The sequence below is a fragment of the Bos indicus x Bos taurus genome, chromosome 18, assembly GCF_003369695.1.
Source record: "Bos indicus x Bos taurus breed Angus x Brahman F1 hybrid chromosome 18, Bos_hybrid_MaternalHap_v2.0, whole genome shotgun sequence".
NCBI classification, from domain to species: Eukaryota; Metazoa; Chordata; class Mammalia; order Artiodactyla; family Bovidae; genus Bos; species Bos indicus x Bos taurus.
Genome location: NC_040093.1, coordinates 30,141,338 through 30,159,080, shown reverse-complemented (window position 1 = coordinate 30,159,080; position 17,743 = coordinate 30,141,338). Strand labels below are relative to the sequence as shown.

The following is a 17,743-nucleotide window of genomic DNA, read 5'->3' as shown; positions in this document are numbered from 1 at the left end:
TAGCATTTTTCTCACATTTGAAAAGCATTTTTTTATGGAAGATCTGGAACGTGCACAAAAGAAGGGATTGATATTCCCTTTATTTATTTTTAAAATGTACCATACATACAAAAGAGTGCACAGATCATCCCATTTTTAATCAACATTACTGAGGTATGATTTATTTATTTATTTATTTGGCCACACCGCGTGGCTTGTGGGATCTTAGTTCCCTGACCAGGGATTGAACCCGGGCCCTCAGCAGTGAAAGTACAGAGTCTTAACCACTGGCTGCTAGGGAATTTCCTATTGAGGTATAATTTATATAAAGTGGATGCACCCATTTGAAGTGTATAGTTTCAGTTTTAACAAATGTAAACACAGTTGTCACCACTTCTACCATCAAGATACTAGAATGTCTCCATCGTGCCCAAAGAGATTCCTCATGACCCTTTACAGGCATTCCATCCATATCTGTGGCCCTAGGCACTCACGCATCTGCTTTCTCCATTATAGATTAGATCTGCCTTTTCTAGAATTTTGAGTGAAATTATAGTGTGTACTTGTCTGTGTCTGCTTTCTTTTTTGTAGTACAGGGTTTTTGAGTTTTGTCCAGTGTTTTATGTATCAAGTGTTCATTTCTTTCTGTTAGTGAGCATCACTCATGTGGATACATTCCATACTCTGTTCATTGCTTTACCTACTGATGGACATGGGTAGTTTCCTGGATGGGTCTTTTGGTTCACTGATCCCTTTTTCTACAGTGTCTGATCTGCTGTCAAGCACATCTAGAGAACTTTTCATTTCTGATACTCTATTTTTCATCTTTAAAATTCCCTTTGTGGTTTTTTCTTTTTTTTAATAACTTCTGTTGTTCTTATGTATTCTTGTGTTCCTTTAAATAGTTAGCAGATTTATATTAGCTGTTTTAACATCCTTCTATTCCACTGCCTCTCTTTGTCTTTTCTGGGTTTCTTGTTTTGACTCATTTTTACCCTGGTTCTGAGTCCTGTTTTCCTTCTTTGCCTGTCTGGTAATTTTTATTCAAACGTTGTGTATATTGGGAGATTTACATTGCTAAGTGCTGAGTTTTGTTGTCTTCCCTTAAAAGCTTTGTCTGGCATGCAGTTGGGTTTCTTGCAGATATAAGCCTTTCAAGGCTTATTTTTAAGCTTTGTTGGCACAGGCTTAGAATAGCTTTAAGACAGGGTTTCTTACTTGCAGCACTGTTGACATTGTGGGTTTAGTAATTCTTTGCTGGGAAAGTTGTCCTGTGCATTGTGGAATGTTTACTCCTGGCCTCTTAACTGGTGGAAGCTCATAACATCTCCTTCCTCAGCACCATTTGTGCCTATCAGAAATGTCTCCAGGTATTGCCAAATGTGCCAAGTGTGGGGTGTGTGCATGCAAAATCTCACCCTGTTGAGAACCCCTCCTCTAGGGCTGCTTCAGCTATACTAGTACAGCGTGACCTTTCTGGGGTCTCTGCTGAGAGCCTGGGTCATGGCTGATCAGAACTAGAATGTTGCTCAGTCCTCTGAGCTCTGACAATTGCTCAGGTTATAGCTACATGGTCATCCTTTGCCCAGCCTTCTAGAGGCTTACCCTACGTGTGTGTGTTTGGATATATTCAGCAAGAGACATGAGGGGAGCCTTGTGCAGATTTCCGAAGCCCTTTTCCCATGTAGCTTCCTCTCCGACTCTCACTCCCCTGAACTCGTCTCTTCTGTCTCATTTAGCAAGACACTTTGCTTGGCTTCTCACTATGTGGACAAAGGTCTGGAAAGTGCCTGCCGGCTGGGAGCCAGGGCAACAAGGGTTCACTTTGTTTCCTGCTGTTCACTGTCCAAAAACACTTGTTTTATATATTTTGCCGTGTTTTCTAGTTGATTATGATGGTAGATAAGTCTGAACCCAGTTACTCCATTTTGACCCAAGGTGGAGAACGTGTGGCATGTCACTTATTCTGTGCCCTGTCCTGTGCCACCTCCAGACTGTGTGTTCACACACTCAGCTTTCTTAATATCTTTCTATGTAGTGATTTTAACCTCAATAATGAAATAATTATGTAATTACGTATTTAATGTTTCTATCGCCACACAGCTGAAGCATCCTGAACTCATGGGCTGTGTGATCTTACTAATTATTCCATTCCATGATTTGGCACAGGGCCTGGCACATGGAAGAATTCAGTCATATTTGTTTAGTGAGTAGACTGTCAACTTTGCTTGGTCCTTAACTTGTGGTAAATGGGAAACACTGCAGCTTCGATACTGCTGCAGTTCAGGCCTTCTGAAAACTCTCTCTTCCCAGGCCTCAGGGACATCTCCCAGTCTTTGTTCTCCTTTACAGCTTCCTTCCTACTCCCAAATGCTTATTTCCAAGCTTCTGTTCTGAGCTCTTTTAAAAAACGGCATCTGGGTTTGTTACCTGTTCCCCCAAGATGGATTACGCACCAAGATGTGTAGTGGCCGACTTGGGGCGGCAGTTATTCGTCCATCTAGTCATTTGGTGAAAATGTCTGAGGCCCCTGGGGTAACCGCCCCCACTCAGGCTCCCCCTGCATGTCTGTTCCCTTCTACAGTAGCATTCACAGGCTCTCAAGAAGTATTTCTTGAAATCCATTGAATCATAAAGCTTTATCTTTGAAGCAGATTTGGACAGTAAATCATTTTAAGTTACATAATTGGCTTAAAAAGTATTCACAAGGTAGGATTGGCAGGGCTTGGTGATTGATTGGGATGTAGGGTGACAAAGAGGGAGGGTTCAAGCATTTAGCTGACATTTGTTGACTGTTTTGGGGTGCTGCTAGGCATTGTCCTAGGCCCTGGGGTGCAGAGGTCACCAGGCCAGTCAGGGTACCATCCTGGAGCTGGCCAGTGATGCCCATGTTTCAGGACTCTGTGATTGGTGGTGCCATTCATTGAGCAGAAACATTGGACAGAGAAGCACGTGTGTGAGTGGGTTGGTCAGCTTAGTTTGGGACAGTGTATTTCACTTGGAGTCTCCCTTGATATCAGAGAGGATGGGCAGTGACTTGGAGGGTGGTCTGTGTACCAGGAGATAGAAGTTTCTTCTCAGCCTCTTTTCATGTCGTGCTGCCTTTGAGCACACATGTACTTCACAGGAACTGGACAGGCTTACCTCTGTTATCTAATTACCACCACCATGTGAAGCAGATCTCGTGACCAACCCCTCTTTTACAGATGAGGTGACTGATGGTCAGGACTGAAGGTTCAAGGTTAGAAAGTGGGATCCAGGCCCAGGACTCTATGACTCAAGGCTCATGCTGTCTCTGCTACACTTGCCTTTGAACTCTTAATGCTGTTCTTTTCTTGCATCACCCATCCTTGTCCTCTGTGTAGGGAAGATGAGTGGGCTTTGTCAAATTATAATTCATGAGCCATTAGGAGTATTTACAGTTAATTCTTCATGATGAATACACCTTCCAAAGTCAGTTTTGTTTCGGCTCATTAAAAATTGTAATTGTAGAAGTAACATTACAATTGTATTATGGAGGTTTAAAAAGTAGAAAAGCAGAAAGACCTTCCATAATCCTGCTATCCAAAAAAACTGTTATTTAGGGGATTGTTTGGCAGCAAGAAACTAACTTGATTCAGGGGGATTTAATATAATGAACTGGGGCCTCTGAGTTCTGGATCTCAGTTGTATCTTTAGGTATCAGTGGAATCAACCTCTGTCTTACTTTGATTTTCTCTCCTCTGCAGCCTAGAAATATTTGAAGTACCAGCATTCAGTCTCTGCTTTTCAAATCATTTTTGCTAATTTAATAGTTAATAATTTAATTGTTTGTATCTCTCCAATTTGCTAATAAAAATGAAAACATTTTCATATAGTTGATTGATTTGCTTTCTATTTTGAATTGTCTGTTTTTTGCCTGGTGTTCTTTTGGAATGTTTGTAGTTTTTTTTGTTTGTCTGTTTTAAATCAGTTTTACAAGCCCCTTGCAATATTAAATAGAAAAATTGAAAGAGTAGTACAGTGAACACCCATGTTCTCTTAAGCAAGACTTAATCAGTTGCTGGCATTTTGACATACACATGCATACCAACGTGGATTTTATTTTTTTTCTGAACTGTTGGGAAGTCAGTTGCAGACATGATGACACTTCTAAACACTTCAGCATATGTGTGTGCTTTTAGTTATAATGACCTATTAACCTTTTTTTTTTACGTATTTGTTGTAAATATTTGCTCTAATCTGTTGCTTGCTTCTGACTCTTCCCTTGTGTTTCTCAGATGGTGACATGCCATGCCGTGCCAACATCCTGATCACGGAGCTGTTTGACACGGAACTGATTGGGGAGGGAGCCCTGCCCTCCTATGAGCATGCACACAGGCATCTTGTGCAGGTAGGGGACTGCAGCTGCCCTCGGGCAAATTGGTGTGATCTCACATGGCTTTTATCACTGCACAGTACTCTGCACAGCCCCAGCCCCAGAACCTCTCTGTATCCCCTCGGGCACCCTTTGATTCCTATGAGATTTTGGTTCTCCTCAGTCATGACTTCCTCTTGAATGCTGAGTCTTAGTAGGTTAGAGTCAAAAGACTAGAAACTATCTTCAGATTCAGTTCAACAAGCATTCTTACACTGTGTATAAGGTCTTCTAGCATCCAGGGAGAAGTGTAAGATGTCCTTCTTGCTTCTAAGATCCACCAGTCAGCAGTGGTGAGGACTTAATGGGCCGAATGGAGAGGTAGGCAGAAGCACTGCTGATGTTTGGTTTAAGGCCAGTGGAAAAAGTCAAGGGTCAGGAGGGAGATGAGGGCCTGCACAGAGAGGGTGGAATCTGGGAAGGCGCTGAGGAAAAGGAGAGATGTCCCAGGCCGAGGACCTGTTTAGTGGGTAGTGAGAGCACCGGTCTGTGGTGCTTGTGAGCTCACAGTGGAAAATGGGTAGAGGGTAGGCCTTGAATGCCAGGCTGTTGATAACCTTGAGTGGTGATAGCCTTTGACAGTTGTTTTGAGAAGGGAAAGATATACTGAACATGTTAGTTCAGAGACGTTGGCCTTGTTTTTTTATGAACATAAACGGGGAGGTAGAGACTGAGGCAGAGGCCAGCTGGGAAGGCATGTGTGTCTGCTGCTTCTGCCGACACCTGCCATATGGGCAGCATTCTCATGAGCCTGTAACTGTCCTAGCCTGGAACTCTCTTTGGGGGCGCTTAGTCTCCCTGAAGAGAGGAAGGAGGCTCCTCCCAATGCAATTGGTGCCTGAGTCCACACTGCTCACATGGTCAGCATGTGAGGTAATTGTCCTGCGGATTCCCATACTGTGTGAGATGTCGTGTCATTTCCAAAATACAGAATTCTGTGTTTGAAATTATTTTTTCTCTACATTAAAGCCATCAATTAGATGAATCCTTGAAATAGAGAACAAGGATATTTAGAGTTATGTTAATGTTGTCCAGTTTGTCTTTCTCTGATTCATCTCATAATTAAAAGGTGCACTAGCAGCTATCCTCAGCTTCCTCTCCCAGTTGGCCCATAGCAGCCAGGTGTTTGCTGTCCACTCTAATCATTGTCCCTATCTGCCCAGCCTGAACTTGAAGGAGCTATGGCAACATGGTCTCCAGTACCTTGTCCCTCGTCCTGCCACATTGAAGGTCATGAAACTGGGGCACTGGGGTGTCTGACAGACCATGTGGTGTTGCAGTGGCCCAGGAATTGGTCTCAGGAGACACCTTTATTGGTACCTTCATTTTGCTGGGCCCTTTTTAGGTACCAAGAATATGAAGGTGAGCTCCTGGCAAGGCAGATAGGTGGACAGGTGGTCACAGTACGGTTTGGGGTCCGCTCTGATGGTAGTTGGTGGGGTGAGGTCTTGCCCACCCTGCTGGGGGAGGGTGGGGAGACCCCTAGTGCTTGGTGTGTAGAGGGTGTCGGATGAATGTATTGGAGGGTTGGAGGAAAACTGGATGAGAGGCTGCAGCCACAGCCAAGTCGGCAGTGCCCAGCCAGGAGGTCAGGTCGGTTGAGGATGGACACTTGTCTACTGGGCTGTGCCATAAGAAGGTTCTAGTGTCCGGGTGAGAGCTGCGCTGAAGGGAAGCTCTGAGCCTAGTGCTAGGATTTCTATTTAACAGGAAGACTTAGACTCTTTCTTCAAAGTCTGTGTGGGAGTTAATCAGCATGATGACAATTAAGGTTTATTTTTGAAATATTCAAGAGTGTCAGGTAACTAGGAACTTAGCTGACATAAATGATCTTAGACATAATGTGTGTTCTTTCTGCAGTCTAGTTTCTTCCTTTCCCAAGGGCTTTGGGCTGAAAACAGTTCAGTGTCCTAATAGTGATAAGGCGTTAGATGTTACTAAACTTGCCTCGTATTAGGGAATAAATCTCTTTTGCTCAATGGGAATTACTGTGGGTCAGTGTAACTGGTTATTTTTTTGTTCTTTTGTTATACTTTTTGAATATAAACTTAGGCAAATTGTGAAGCAGTGCCTCACAGAGCAACCGTCTATGCACAGCTGGTAGAGTCCAGGAGGATGTGGTCATGGAATAAGCTGTTTCCCATCTGTGTTCAGACCAGCCGTGGAGAGCGGGTCATCATCCCCCCCTTGGAACTGGAGAGGTGCCCTGGCGCGCCCTCTGTCTGCGACATTCAGCTAAACCAGGTGTCGCCCGCTGACTTCACCATCCTCAGCGACGTGCTGCCTATGTTCAGGTACCAAGGGGCCACCTAGGGTCATGGCGCTTGGAGACACTTGGTAGAATTAGGTCTTTGGCAGTCGTTATTGTATTCATTTTGACATCAGGAGTCCATTGCAAACAAGTCTCATTGCAGGTGAGGTTACCATAAAAGCTTAAAAATGGACTGTGTGAGCTTAAAATCTGCCTCAGTTCCCAAATGTTCTTTACAGTGTGGACTTCAGCAAGCAAGTCAGTAGCTCAGCAGCCTGCCATAGCAGGCAGTTTGAACCGCTAGTGTCTGGCCGAGCTCAGGTGGTTCTCTCCTGGTGGGACATTGAAATGGACCCTGAGGGGAAGATCAAGTGCACCATGGCCCCCTCCTGGGCACACTCAGACCCAGAGGAGCTCCAGGTAAGAGGCAGGAGCTAACTAAACACATTTTCATGGAAATCAGCAAGTTGTCATCCACTTTTGGTCCTGGGGAAGGAGCATGTTGGGTCTTAGATTCACAAGCATTTAGAGACAGAAGGGACTGAGTTCATGACCAGCACCAGTGGTCACAGTGAACCACTGGGCAGCTTTTGTGTGCTGGCTCTCCTGTGTCTTGGCACAGCCACTGTTAGACCTGGCCCCTAGAGTAATCCCAGGGGACCTCAGATTAGCTTGGAGTAGAGAACTACTCTGGGAGATACAAACTCAGGGAGATAGTGAAGGACAGAGGAGCCTGGCGTGCTGCAGTCCTCGGGGTTGCAAAGAATCAAACCCGACTTAGCAGCTGAACAGCAGAGAACAACAGCCTGTCTGCAGCCTCATTTTCTGTGACCTTAAAATCTACCTTCAGTTCAATGGAAAGTGGGGAGGATGTGACATACAGAAAAGGAAATACATATTTAATTCCATATTTTATTCCTCTTTAATGTGTGGAAAGCTGTTCAGCCTCACTCATAAGAACCATGCAGATTTAAAATGCAATGAAATACCATTTTTCACCTGTTAGTGAATAAAGTTCAGAGTCTGCAGACTATTGGTGGAGCCGTGGGGCAGAACAGGAAAGTGATGGTCAGAGCGTCACAGAGTGCAGTGAGGCCTACAGTATGGCAGGATGTAAAGTGACGCCACTTCTAAATATTTAGGCTCTGGTTGGATCTGCATATGTATAGCATGGCATGTGTACCGGGATGCTCACTGCAGCCCTACTCTAATGGAAAAGACTGGAACAGCCTAGAGGCCACCAGCAGGGACTAGCTAAGTCAGTTTTCCTGCATGCTCAGAGGGCAAGGTGGCTCTCTCTGCACTGGTGTGGGAACGTCTCAAGGATAGATCAAGTGAAACAACGAGAGGTACAGAATAGCGCGTGTGGTGTGATCGTGGGGGAAAAATGTATGTGTTTCTGAGTGTATATGTGTGGTGTGTGTATATGAGGGTATCTTCGGAGGAATTCACAGAAATTGGTAAAAAAGGTTGCTTCTGGGAAGGGGGCTGAGGTTAGGGATGGAAAGGAGGCTTACTTTTCACTCCATGAGCCTTTTATATCTTTTGAATTTTCTCTCATATGCATGTTATCCACCCCTCTATACACACTGGAGCTTCCCAGGTGGCACTAGTGGTAAATTATCCACTTGCCAGTGCAGAAGACACAACAGACTTGAGTTTGATCCCTGGTCAGGAAGATCCCCTGGAGTAGGAAGTGGCAACACATGTCAGTATTCTTGCCTAAAAAATACCATGGACAGAGAAGCCTGGTGGGCTGCAGTCCCTGGGGCTGCAAAGAGTCGGAGACGACTGACTGAGCATTATGCACAAGGGGAAGAAAGTGGGAAAGATGCTTTAGGGCCAAGGAATCAAATCTTCCCTCTAGCTGGGAGGCCTTGGGCACCATCCTCTGTGTATTCTGATTTCAGTTACCACTTGCTGGTCACTGGCTTTGTTTTGATTGCTCAGCTGATGGTTCGGGGTGTACACATGATGACTTGATGGAAGGCCTTAGCATCTCCCCAAGTTCCTGAGTTCCACAGGGTCATGACTGCTGCGGGATTTCAGTCAGTCCTCCTGGGCCCTTGAGCTGCCCGGCTCCACTCTTCATAGCCTCAGTCCACTGCAGGCTGTGTGTGTGTGTGGTACGGGTTGGGGGTGGGGGAGAATTCTCCCACAGAATTCAGATCGACACTGGGCTGCTTTCTTCTTCTCCAGGAGTGTGGTAGTTGCAATACTAGCATAAGAATTTCATTAAAATGTTAACGATTCTTATTTGCATATCTTCAGAGTGTTCCTGTGTGTAGTTTCTCCTTGAATCCTCATATAAGACCCCCTGGGTAACTACAGAGAGCCTGGCCCAGTGTCAGGAGCAGGACCTCATGTCTAAGCAGCAGTGGTGGGTGCTTGTCTCCAGGTCTCCTGGCTGTGGGGCTTGTGTCCTCCCTCTGCCAGTGGTGACTTTTGGACTGTTTAGAGTTTGAAGAGCTGCTAATGAGTCTCCCTCAGGACTTCACTGAGCTGCCCTTAATCAGCCTCAGATAGTGGCTTCTGTCACAGCTCTTTAGCATTCGGATCTGGGAGTCTGGTGTGTGGGAAGGACATGGTGACAGGGAAGTATCGCGGGAGCCCGGGAGGGGTCAAGGAGGGCATAGTAAAGGATGAATAACAAGTTTTAGAGAATCTTTTTCCCCCCCTCCTTGTTACTGTTTATTATCCCCAGAGTGTATCTGGTTAGATTTGATTCCTAGCTTTTACCTTCAGGGGTTTCCCTTGTGGCTTAGCTCATAAAGAATCCACCTGCAGTGCAGGAGACCTGGGTTCCATCCCTGAGTTGGGAAGATCCCCTGGAGAAAGGAAAGGCTACCCACTCCGGTTTTCTGGCCTGGAGAATTCCATGGACTGTATGGGGTTGCAAAGAGTCAGACATGACTGAAGAGTTAGACACGACTGAGCGACTTTCACTTTCACCTTCAAATAGACATCTTCGAGAGATAGGAATGGCATTCACTGGACTTTAAGTTAAATTCAAGATCGGGTAGGATAAACTGGGAGAAAAAAAATGCAGCAAGAGAGTTGCAAGTTAAGTTTCATTTGAAGCCAAGTGAGGATTATAGCCTCTAAGATCGCTCTGAGGAGCTGCTCTGAAGGAGGAGGAGGAGGAGTGTGTGTGTGTGTGTGTGTATGTGTGAGTGTTTGTGTGTGTGTGTGTGTGTGTGTGTGTGAAGATCAGTATATATGTGATTTTAATGAAAGGGAGATACTTGCAGTTAAGTACACATTCTGGCAGAAGGTTATTGTTAGTCATCGGGTATCTCTGTTAATGAATTTAGTGCTTTTCTGGATATGAGAATATACAAGAAATTGGGTTCATAAGGTTTTCTGAAAATAACTGTCTGAAGCCCTGTTCTGCGAGCTTTTCCCAGAGCATTGGCTCTCTCATTCCTGATTTCTACCCTAAACTCCTTTCAGGATATGTGAAAGTAGGGACTAAAGTGGCTAGTTAATTTGTTCTTATAGAACCAGTGGTGAACAAACAGTATTTGGTTGCTAAATGCCCTCCTGAGAAGTGGTGCTGGCTATTTTTCCGATTTTTTATTTTGAAAATTCTGAATCCATAAAGTAAGTGAAAACGAACATCAGTATGCTCTCTACTTAAATTTACCAGTTGTTAATGTTTACCATATTTGCATTCTCCCTCCCTCCTTCCAACTCCACCCTTCCCCCTCCGCCCCAACACACACACAGGGCAGGGGCTGGAGTCCCCTCATCTGAGCCCACCCTAAAGACCACTGCTATCAGCTACATTCTATCTTCCTAAAGCCAGCAGTGTTCCATGAAGTTTTTGGGCCTTTAGCATTTCTAATTTGAAAATTTTCTTTATCTCTTTGGCCATAGTAGCAATGTGTAGTTCACACAGTGGTCTCCCAGCAAATTGGTTTTTGGCTTGGGTTTTGGCCCCGGGATTTGATGCATTGCCCTTGTTGCAGCTTGGTGACAGCTGATTCTCTTCCTGTTTCAGTGGCGGGACCACTGGATGCAGTGTGTGTACTTCCTACCACAGGAGGAGCCTGTTGTCCAGGGCTTAGCCCTCTGCCTGGTAGCCTACCACGACGACTACTGTGTGTGGTATAGCCTTCAGAAGACCAGGTGTGCCTCCGGCCTTGTGGGGTGGGACACTAGGCTTGTGACATTGTCTGTTGATGTAAATTCCCTCCACGGACCCTGTAGAGATTTTGAATGGGCACATTTGTATCTGAACCAAATAAGGGCAAAAGTTTGTGGCTGGGTGCCTGTTTGTGTGTACTGAGAAGAGGCTACCCTGGTGGTAGGACCCCCATTTGGGGCAGATATATATATGAGAAGTCTTGAATTGGAGGGCCTCCAACCCTAAGGCCCACTCGAAAGCCAGTGCCTAGATTCATGTCCCCTAGAGGACCATGGATGTGTCCCCTCTCCCAACTTGAGTTCCCTGGTGCAGGTCCCTGTGCTGTGCCTTCATGCTCACCATTGCCTAGCAGGTCATCACCCTGTATCTGTTCATTTTCTGATCCAGTCCTGAAAAGAATGGGAGAGTCCACCCAGTGCGCCCCGTGTGTGACTGCCAGGCTCACCTGCTCTGGAACCGACCTCGGTTTGGAGAGATCAATGATCGGAACAGAACTGATCAATACATCCAGGCCCTGAGGACAGTGAGTATCCAGCCCTTTGGGTGGTCACAGGCCAGAAGGGGTTTGTCCTGTGGACCCCAGCCCACTGCTCACTTATGATCAGTTGGTTTTGTCTTCTGTGCTCTCCTGTCTGTCCATGAGTAGCTTCAACCAGCTCCTACTGGGTGGGTGTTTGAGCCGAGGCTGGGAGCTTGTTTCTGGATCAGAAGGGACTGGTTCTCTGCTCTTCTCTAGGAGCCTCTCCCTGGCCCTTGCTATTGTCCCTCTGGACACTTTGCTTTTATGGTCACCAGCAGTTCCTTTGGCGATCCTTATGGGTTCAGCCACCCCATTATTCCTCTCATTTTCTGTTTTCTTTCTAAAATGTTCTAGATTGTAAACCTGGTTATATAGCTCTTCTGAAAAACCTTTGCTCCCTGCTGCCTATAGAAGGGGTCTTAGCCTGGGGACCACAAGGTTTGGATGGGGGTCTCTGGACCCCTTGGAGTTGTATGCAGAAATATGTGTGCTGGTATGCACATGCCTGCATTTTGTCGGGGGTGGGTGGGGAGGATCCCAGACATTCTGAGTTTCTCTCAGAGGGATCTGTGACCCACAAAGGCATCCCTGATGTGAGGAGTCATTCGACATGCCCGTGGCTGTCCGTGCTGTGACTTTACAGGGAAGAGGCCTGTGGTCGTGACTTGGGGGTGGCCTCCGATAAACAGGGCAGGCCTTCAGTGGGGCCTTCTAGGATGGCTTGAGGAGAGTCTCCTGACAGTGGGGTCTCAATGGGGAGAGGTGAGGCAGAGGGTGTGTTGGAGGGTGAGGCAGGTTTGACCATTGTTGGGGCACAGGAAAATGCAGCCAGGCCATGTGGGCGATGGAGTGAGGAGGAGATGGGACTGAATGATCACAGAGTGGGTTAGAGGGTCAGATGGAAAACGTGCCTTTCAGTTTGTCAACAAGAATTTTCTCAACATTGTAAGAAAATCTGTGCTGAGGTTGCTCTTTTCCTGCAGGTGCTGAAGCCGGACAGTGTCTGCCTGTGCGTCAGTGATGGCAGTCTGCTGTCCATGCTGGCCTATCACCTTGGGGTGGAGCAGGTACTGGCCGTGTGCCTTCTGCCAGCTTCCTGATGACACTCTTTAGTCACAGTTTTGTGACTAAAACTCTTTGCAAATGCAGCTGCCACATACATTGTGGGTGTGCTTGGGTTGGTATCTGAGGGGTTGTTGCCTCAGGTGCAGGCAGGAGTCAGACTATAGCTGTTGCCATGTAGCTGCAGCTCCTGAGTCTGAATCCGGGGTCAGCACAGAATGTTGTACTATCCGGGGGGATCGTGAGCACAGACGTAGTTGGTTAGGTGTTGTCCTTTGCTTTGGAGTTGCTTTTCATGTGGGATTGTGGTTTCCCAACCAGCGATGGCACCCATACCCCCTGCATTGAAAGTGTGGAGTCTTAACCCCTGGACCACCAGCGAAGTCCCTGGAGTTGCATTTTAATCTGTTTATTTACTTTTTCTGTTAAGTGCATCTCTTACAACTAATATGATATTCCCTTTAGGTATTTACAATAGAGAATTCAGCAGCTTCTCATAGACTGATGAAAAAAGTAAGTGATAATTGTCATTATTGAAATCATGTGGGGACCTGTGGGGCTTGCCTTCCTGAGTCTGGGATCGATTGCTTTGAATCAGTGTCAGTGCCGAGGGAATTGGGGGAAGTAGCAGCTGCCAGTAACTCTCGTGACTCCTGAGTCGAGAGCTGCCCTGGAAGTCTTCTGGAGCTGTCGTTGAATAGCAGTGAGCAAAGTTTAGACTCTACTTTGTGTTTTGTGGCTGAAGAAGTATAGGCTTTTCTCCTCACTTCACTTAAAACTAAAAAACCAAAACTCCTTGCAGTAATAGAACTAAAGTTTTGTTTCTGGGACACCAGCACCCGGGGAGTCACTGCTCACAAGCTGTCCTGACTGCTTGGTTCTGTGATGGTGTTTCACATCCTGGCCAGTGACTGGTTTTGATTTCCTTTCTGAAGGATAACCCACCCCACCAGGACTACAAGCCTACTTCTGAGCCTTGCCAGTGTGCCTGCAAGAGAAATTTCTATTGCTCTTAAGACATTTTGCTCATGATGTCACCTGCAGTCTGTAGGAGGCCCTTGGAGGGGAGAAGTTCAGCAGAGTAGCTGAAAGTGGTGCTCCAGAACCGTTTGGCCAGAGAACTGCACACAGATAAAGCAACTCTGAGATGTGTTCTTTTTCTCAATGAAACCAACACTTTTGTTTTCTCTCTAAGATCTTCAAGGCCAACCACTTGGAAGACAAAATTAATATAATAGAGAAACGGCCTGAATTATTAACACCTGCAGACTTGGAGGGTAAAAAGGTGAGTAGAGAGCGCTGTGCATTTGCTCTAGATAGCACAGTTCTGAGATGGCCTGACTGCCCCCTTCTCTGGGCCTCACTGTGGGTCCCCAGAGATGCTTGATGAATGAATACTTGCATTGCTCTCCAATCGCTGCTCCTTCAGCAAGAGCAGGATGGCTCTGCTGGGATGGACAGAGACACACAGTGTCCCCTCCCTTTTTCCGTCACAGCACTGCTCCTGAACCCAGGCTGTGGTGAGAACCCCGAGTCCCAACCACTAGGCCACCAGGGAACTCCTGAAAATCTTTCTAAAGCACATTCCTTCTCATATTAAGCCCTGATTAAAGCTTTTAGTGATCCCCTCTTGCCTCCAAGGCATAGTTCAGTCTCCTTTTCCTGTCATCAGCTGCCTTTGGGTGACCTGGCTCCTCTCCACTGCTGTGGCCTCTTCCTTTACTGTCCTACCCTACCTGCTCATCTGGTGAGCTCCCAGAAGGGCCTTGCTCTCATTGTCATTCACACTCCTGCTTTGGCCTCTGCCCACACCTCTGCCTGGACTCCCCACTCTTTTGCTTTTCTGTCTCCTGTTCATGCATTTATTCATCTGATCAACAAACCTTCACTGACATCTGCTCTGGGCCAGGCACTGTGCTGGGAATACTGTGTCTGCCGGTGTCCCCACTTCTCTGGTCTACGAGCCTGGTGAGGGAGACAGACTAGCACTGACAATGAATTGTCAGGATAAAGCTTTGAGTAGGATTTCCAGGATGCCATCCTGGAAGCTCTTCCTGAAGCTCTTACTTCTAGGGTCCCTCTGTGAGCCCCTTCCTTGCTTCTGTCAGAGACTACCGCACTCTCTGAGGACGGCGCCTAGCCTCGTCTGCTCCCTTTTTCCATTCTGCGCTCCTGAGGGCAGGGCTTGTGTCTGTTTCTCATCTTTGTATCCTCAAGGGTAGGTGCAGGCCTTGACTTGCGTGTGGACTGACTGACCGACCAAGTGGGTGAGTGAGTGAAAAAATGAATGTGCCTGTGAAACTTGTCCTTTATTACTCAGCTGAATCCTTCTGATACCTGGGCCTGCTTCTCTCTGATCGGCAGGTTTCTCTCCTGCTGGGTGAGCCGTTCTTCACCACCAGCCTGCTTCCGTGGCACAACTTGTACTTCTGGTATGTGCGGACTGCTGTGGACCAACACCTGGGGCCTGGCGCTGTGGTGATGCCCCAGGCTGCCTCACTGCACGTGGTGGTCGTGGAGTTCAGGGTAGGCCACCCGGAGGTTTTCTTGGCAGGGGGTGGGGAGTTGTTTTCTTGTGTGGACCTTGAATGCAGGTGGAGCACCTAGGGTCTTAATGGTTTGAACCTCTGTTTTTCTGTATCAGCACACCTCAGGGCTGAATAGAAGAGGCTCGCCTTTGTAAAAATGAAGTAATTTAGCACATGAAATGGAAATGGTTGTGTGTTGTCATTTTACAATTACGGCTTATCAGAATAATTTTAAAATATAAATTAAGAGTTTCAGAAGACAAGCTGTGCAGCTTGCTCTGCTCTCATTACGAGCTGAGGCTCCAGTTGTTAAAAGCATTTTGAGATGGGCAAGTCAGCTTCCTTATGCAAGAAAAATTGAAAAGCTTCATTTTCATTTTCTCATCAAAGCAGAACCATAGTCAAAAAGTCATTTTGGGAAAGGTATTTTTTATTAAAAGGATTTTGAAATGCTTTTAACCTGAAATACAGAGTGAACTTCATTTGATGTCTCTTTGATAAGGATGGCTTTATCCCTTGGTAGCTTAGTGGTTCTGTCACTTAATTTTTTGGCCATTTCTTCTGCGTTAACTTATTTACTTGACCAGATTTCCACAAGAATTCTGGTTTTCATGGCCAGTGAGGGACTGTGGAGAACGATGCTGTTCCCAGGTATATGTCCCAGAGACAGAGGATACTGAGTGACCGGGTTGACTAACCTCTGGTTTCCTCCCAGGATCCTGTCGTCCTCACACTCTCTTTATGGGCATAGAGGCTCAAGAAATGGTTGACAGAGTTCTTCCCAATGAATCAGTGTTCAGGATGGACAGGGAGGGGTTAGAGAGCCTGTCTGAGTAGCTCTGGTCAGCTGTCCCTCAGTGGAGAGGGTTTGGGATCAGGAGAGGCTTTGCAGGTCTGAGGAACCATCCTGGGTCTTTGGTGTCTTTGGGTCCCTTCAGCTGTGGGAATCTCGTCCAGGCCTGTGGGAGCAGCAAGATGTGCCTCAGGTGTGGAATTGGGGCAGCCCCAGCCTCTTACCCTTCCTACTCTTGTCACTACACTTGGTGTGCCTGAGTGGGTGTCGACATCTATGTGCTGTCCCACAGAACCATGGCCGTGCCTGCCCACCCACCCCCATTGGGTGGGTGTGGGTGTTGGCATGCCCTGGCGGGTGGGTGTCAGTGAAGGCTGTACCTTCCTTTCAGGACCTGTGGCGGATCCGGAGCCCCTGTGGTGACTGTGAAGGCTTCGATGTGCACATCATGGATGACATGATTAAGGTATGCAGGGCCGCAGCTCCCGCCACCGTGTTCCATCCACACTCCATCGGGCCACAGGCTTCTGAAGGGGATGTCTGGCTTCCATGGAGGGACCTGGGTTGGGCAATGTGGGCAGTATGCAGAGAGCTCCTCTGCTGGGGGCAGCAGGGACAGGCATATCTGTTCTACTTGGTTCACCGTGAGCATGAACCTGAGAGCCACTGCATCTCCAAGTCTGGCTGGTGTTAGGCCATTCTCAGCCTGGGACTGTAATCCCTGAATCAGAATTTTGGGCTGGGGCCCGTCTGTCAGCAGACCACTGGAACCACTCCTGCCAGTGTCAGCAGGTAGTTCTTGTTTGGGATGGCCTCTCTAGAAGGCGATTTTGGCAACCTTCTGAGCCAGCTGTTTTCATTCTGGGGACTCCATTTCAGGGGAAGGTGCTTGAGGGTGGAGGTGGGTGGGATGTAGAAGGAGGGTTCCTGCAGGGTTATCTGTACATTTGTAGGGGATCCAGCCAGCCACCAGGGTCTGCAGCTCCCAGAAACGAGGGCAGTCATGAAAGTGCCAACAATACTTGGCCGGAATAGATGTGAAGAGTCACGAGCCCTATGAGAAGGGCAGGACACCATCACATTTTTATATATTAAGAAAATTCACAAATGTAATAACTGTAAATGGAAAGTGACCTGTACAAAGTATATGCAACATTAAAATTTTGTTTTAATTATAAAAAAAATTACACGTGTAGTGAAAAAGGGGTGGAGTGCAGACACCAAAATGTTAGTTTTGTGATAGGAAGTGGTTAGTTTTTTCCTCCCTTTTGTTTCTTTCTGTTTACATTTTCTACAGTGATTGTGGATTCCTTGTGTAAACATTTTTTAAGTAAAAAAAATCCGGGGGACATTTGCAGTTTTTCATCTTACCTGCCTGTCCACAGCAGACCACTGACTGTTCCATGCTCCTGGGAACACCACACACTCTAGCTCCCTCTGGCCGCTTCTCAGGCTCCTTCCTGGATTCCTCCCCTCTTCTTATCCCCTGAGGTGTCCTGTGTTCTAGGGCTCCCCGAGGTCCCTGCCCAGACCCCTGTGTCTGTTTCCATTCTCTCTATTTGCTGGCCATTGCCTGCCTGTCTCCTGAGCTCTGACCAAATAGCTGAGAGCAGTGACTCCACTGAGATGTCTTCAGGCGCTCCTACCCGCTGCCTCCAGAATCCACCTACTCCTCCCCCGCCCCTAGTCCAGCCCTCCCAGTGCTGCTGTCCTAGACCTGCTGTCACTTCATACCTGCCAGCTGGGCTCAGGGCTCCGGCAACCTCCCAGACAAGCCTTCGCCTTCTCATTCAGTTCGTTGTTGGGTTCCATAACCATCAGGTCCTCTGTGAACAAGTTTTCTTTCCCTGCTGTTACTCGTCTGGGCCACTTGCATCTTGTGTTTGACCGTATACCCCACTCCTTCTCCCATCAGCCTTTCTCCACAGGGAGCTTAAGTGAATCTGTAGATCTGAAGTCTGGCCCTGTCTGTCCTCTGCGGGAAAACCCTGAGCCCCCACCTTCACCCCTGCAGCCAGCCCCTGCCACTCTGTTGGCTCTGCTTTGCTCTCTGACCATTCCCTG

General features: G+C 47.1%; 1 protein-coding gene across 2 annotated transcripts in view; it reads left to right on the top strand.

The window, feature by feature from the left end:
* The window catches only part of PRMT7 (protein arginine methyltransferase 7), a 41,200-nt gene that overhangs the window by 19,730 nt on the left and 3,727 nt on the right, over positions 1–17,743 (top strand). For both annotated transcript variants that reach the window (XM_027516169.1, XM_027516170.1), the window contains exons 6-15: positions 4,239–4,351; positions 6,428–6,669; positions 6,866–7,046; positions 10,630–10,757; positions 11,164–11,299; positions 12,280–12,363; positions 12,824–12,871; positions 13,554–13,643; positions 14,723–14,884; positions 16,071–16,145. In XM_027516169.1, the coding sequence (XP_027371970.1) occupies positions 4,239–4,351; positions 6,428–6,669; positions 6,866–7,046; positions 10,630–10,757; positions 11,164–11,299; positions 12,280–12,363; positions 12,824–12,871; positions 13,554–13,643; positions 14,723–14,884; positions 16,071–16,145 (1,259 nt within the window). The remainder of the gene's footprint in view (positions 1–4,238; positions 4,352–6,427; positions 6,670–6,865; positions 7,047–10,629; positions 10,758–11,163; positions 11,300–12,279; positions 12,364–12,823; positions 12,872–13,553; positions 13,644–14,722; positions 14,885–16,070; positions 16,146–17,743) is intronic.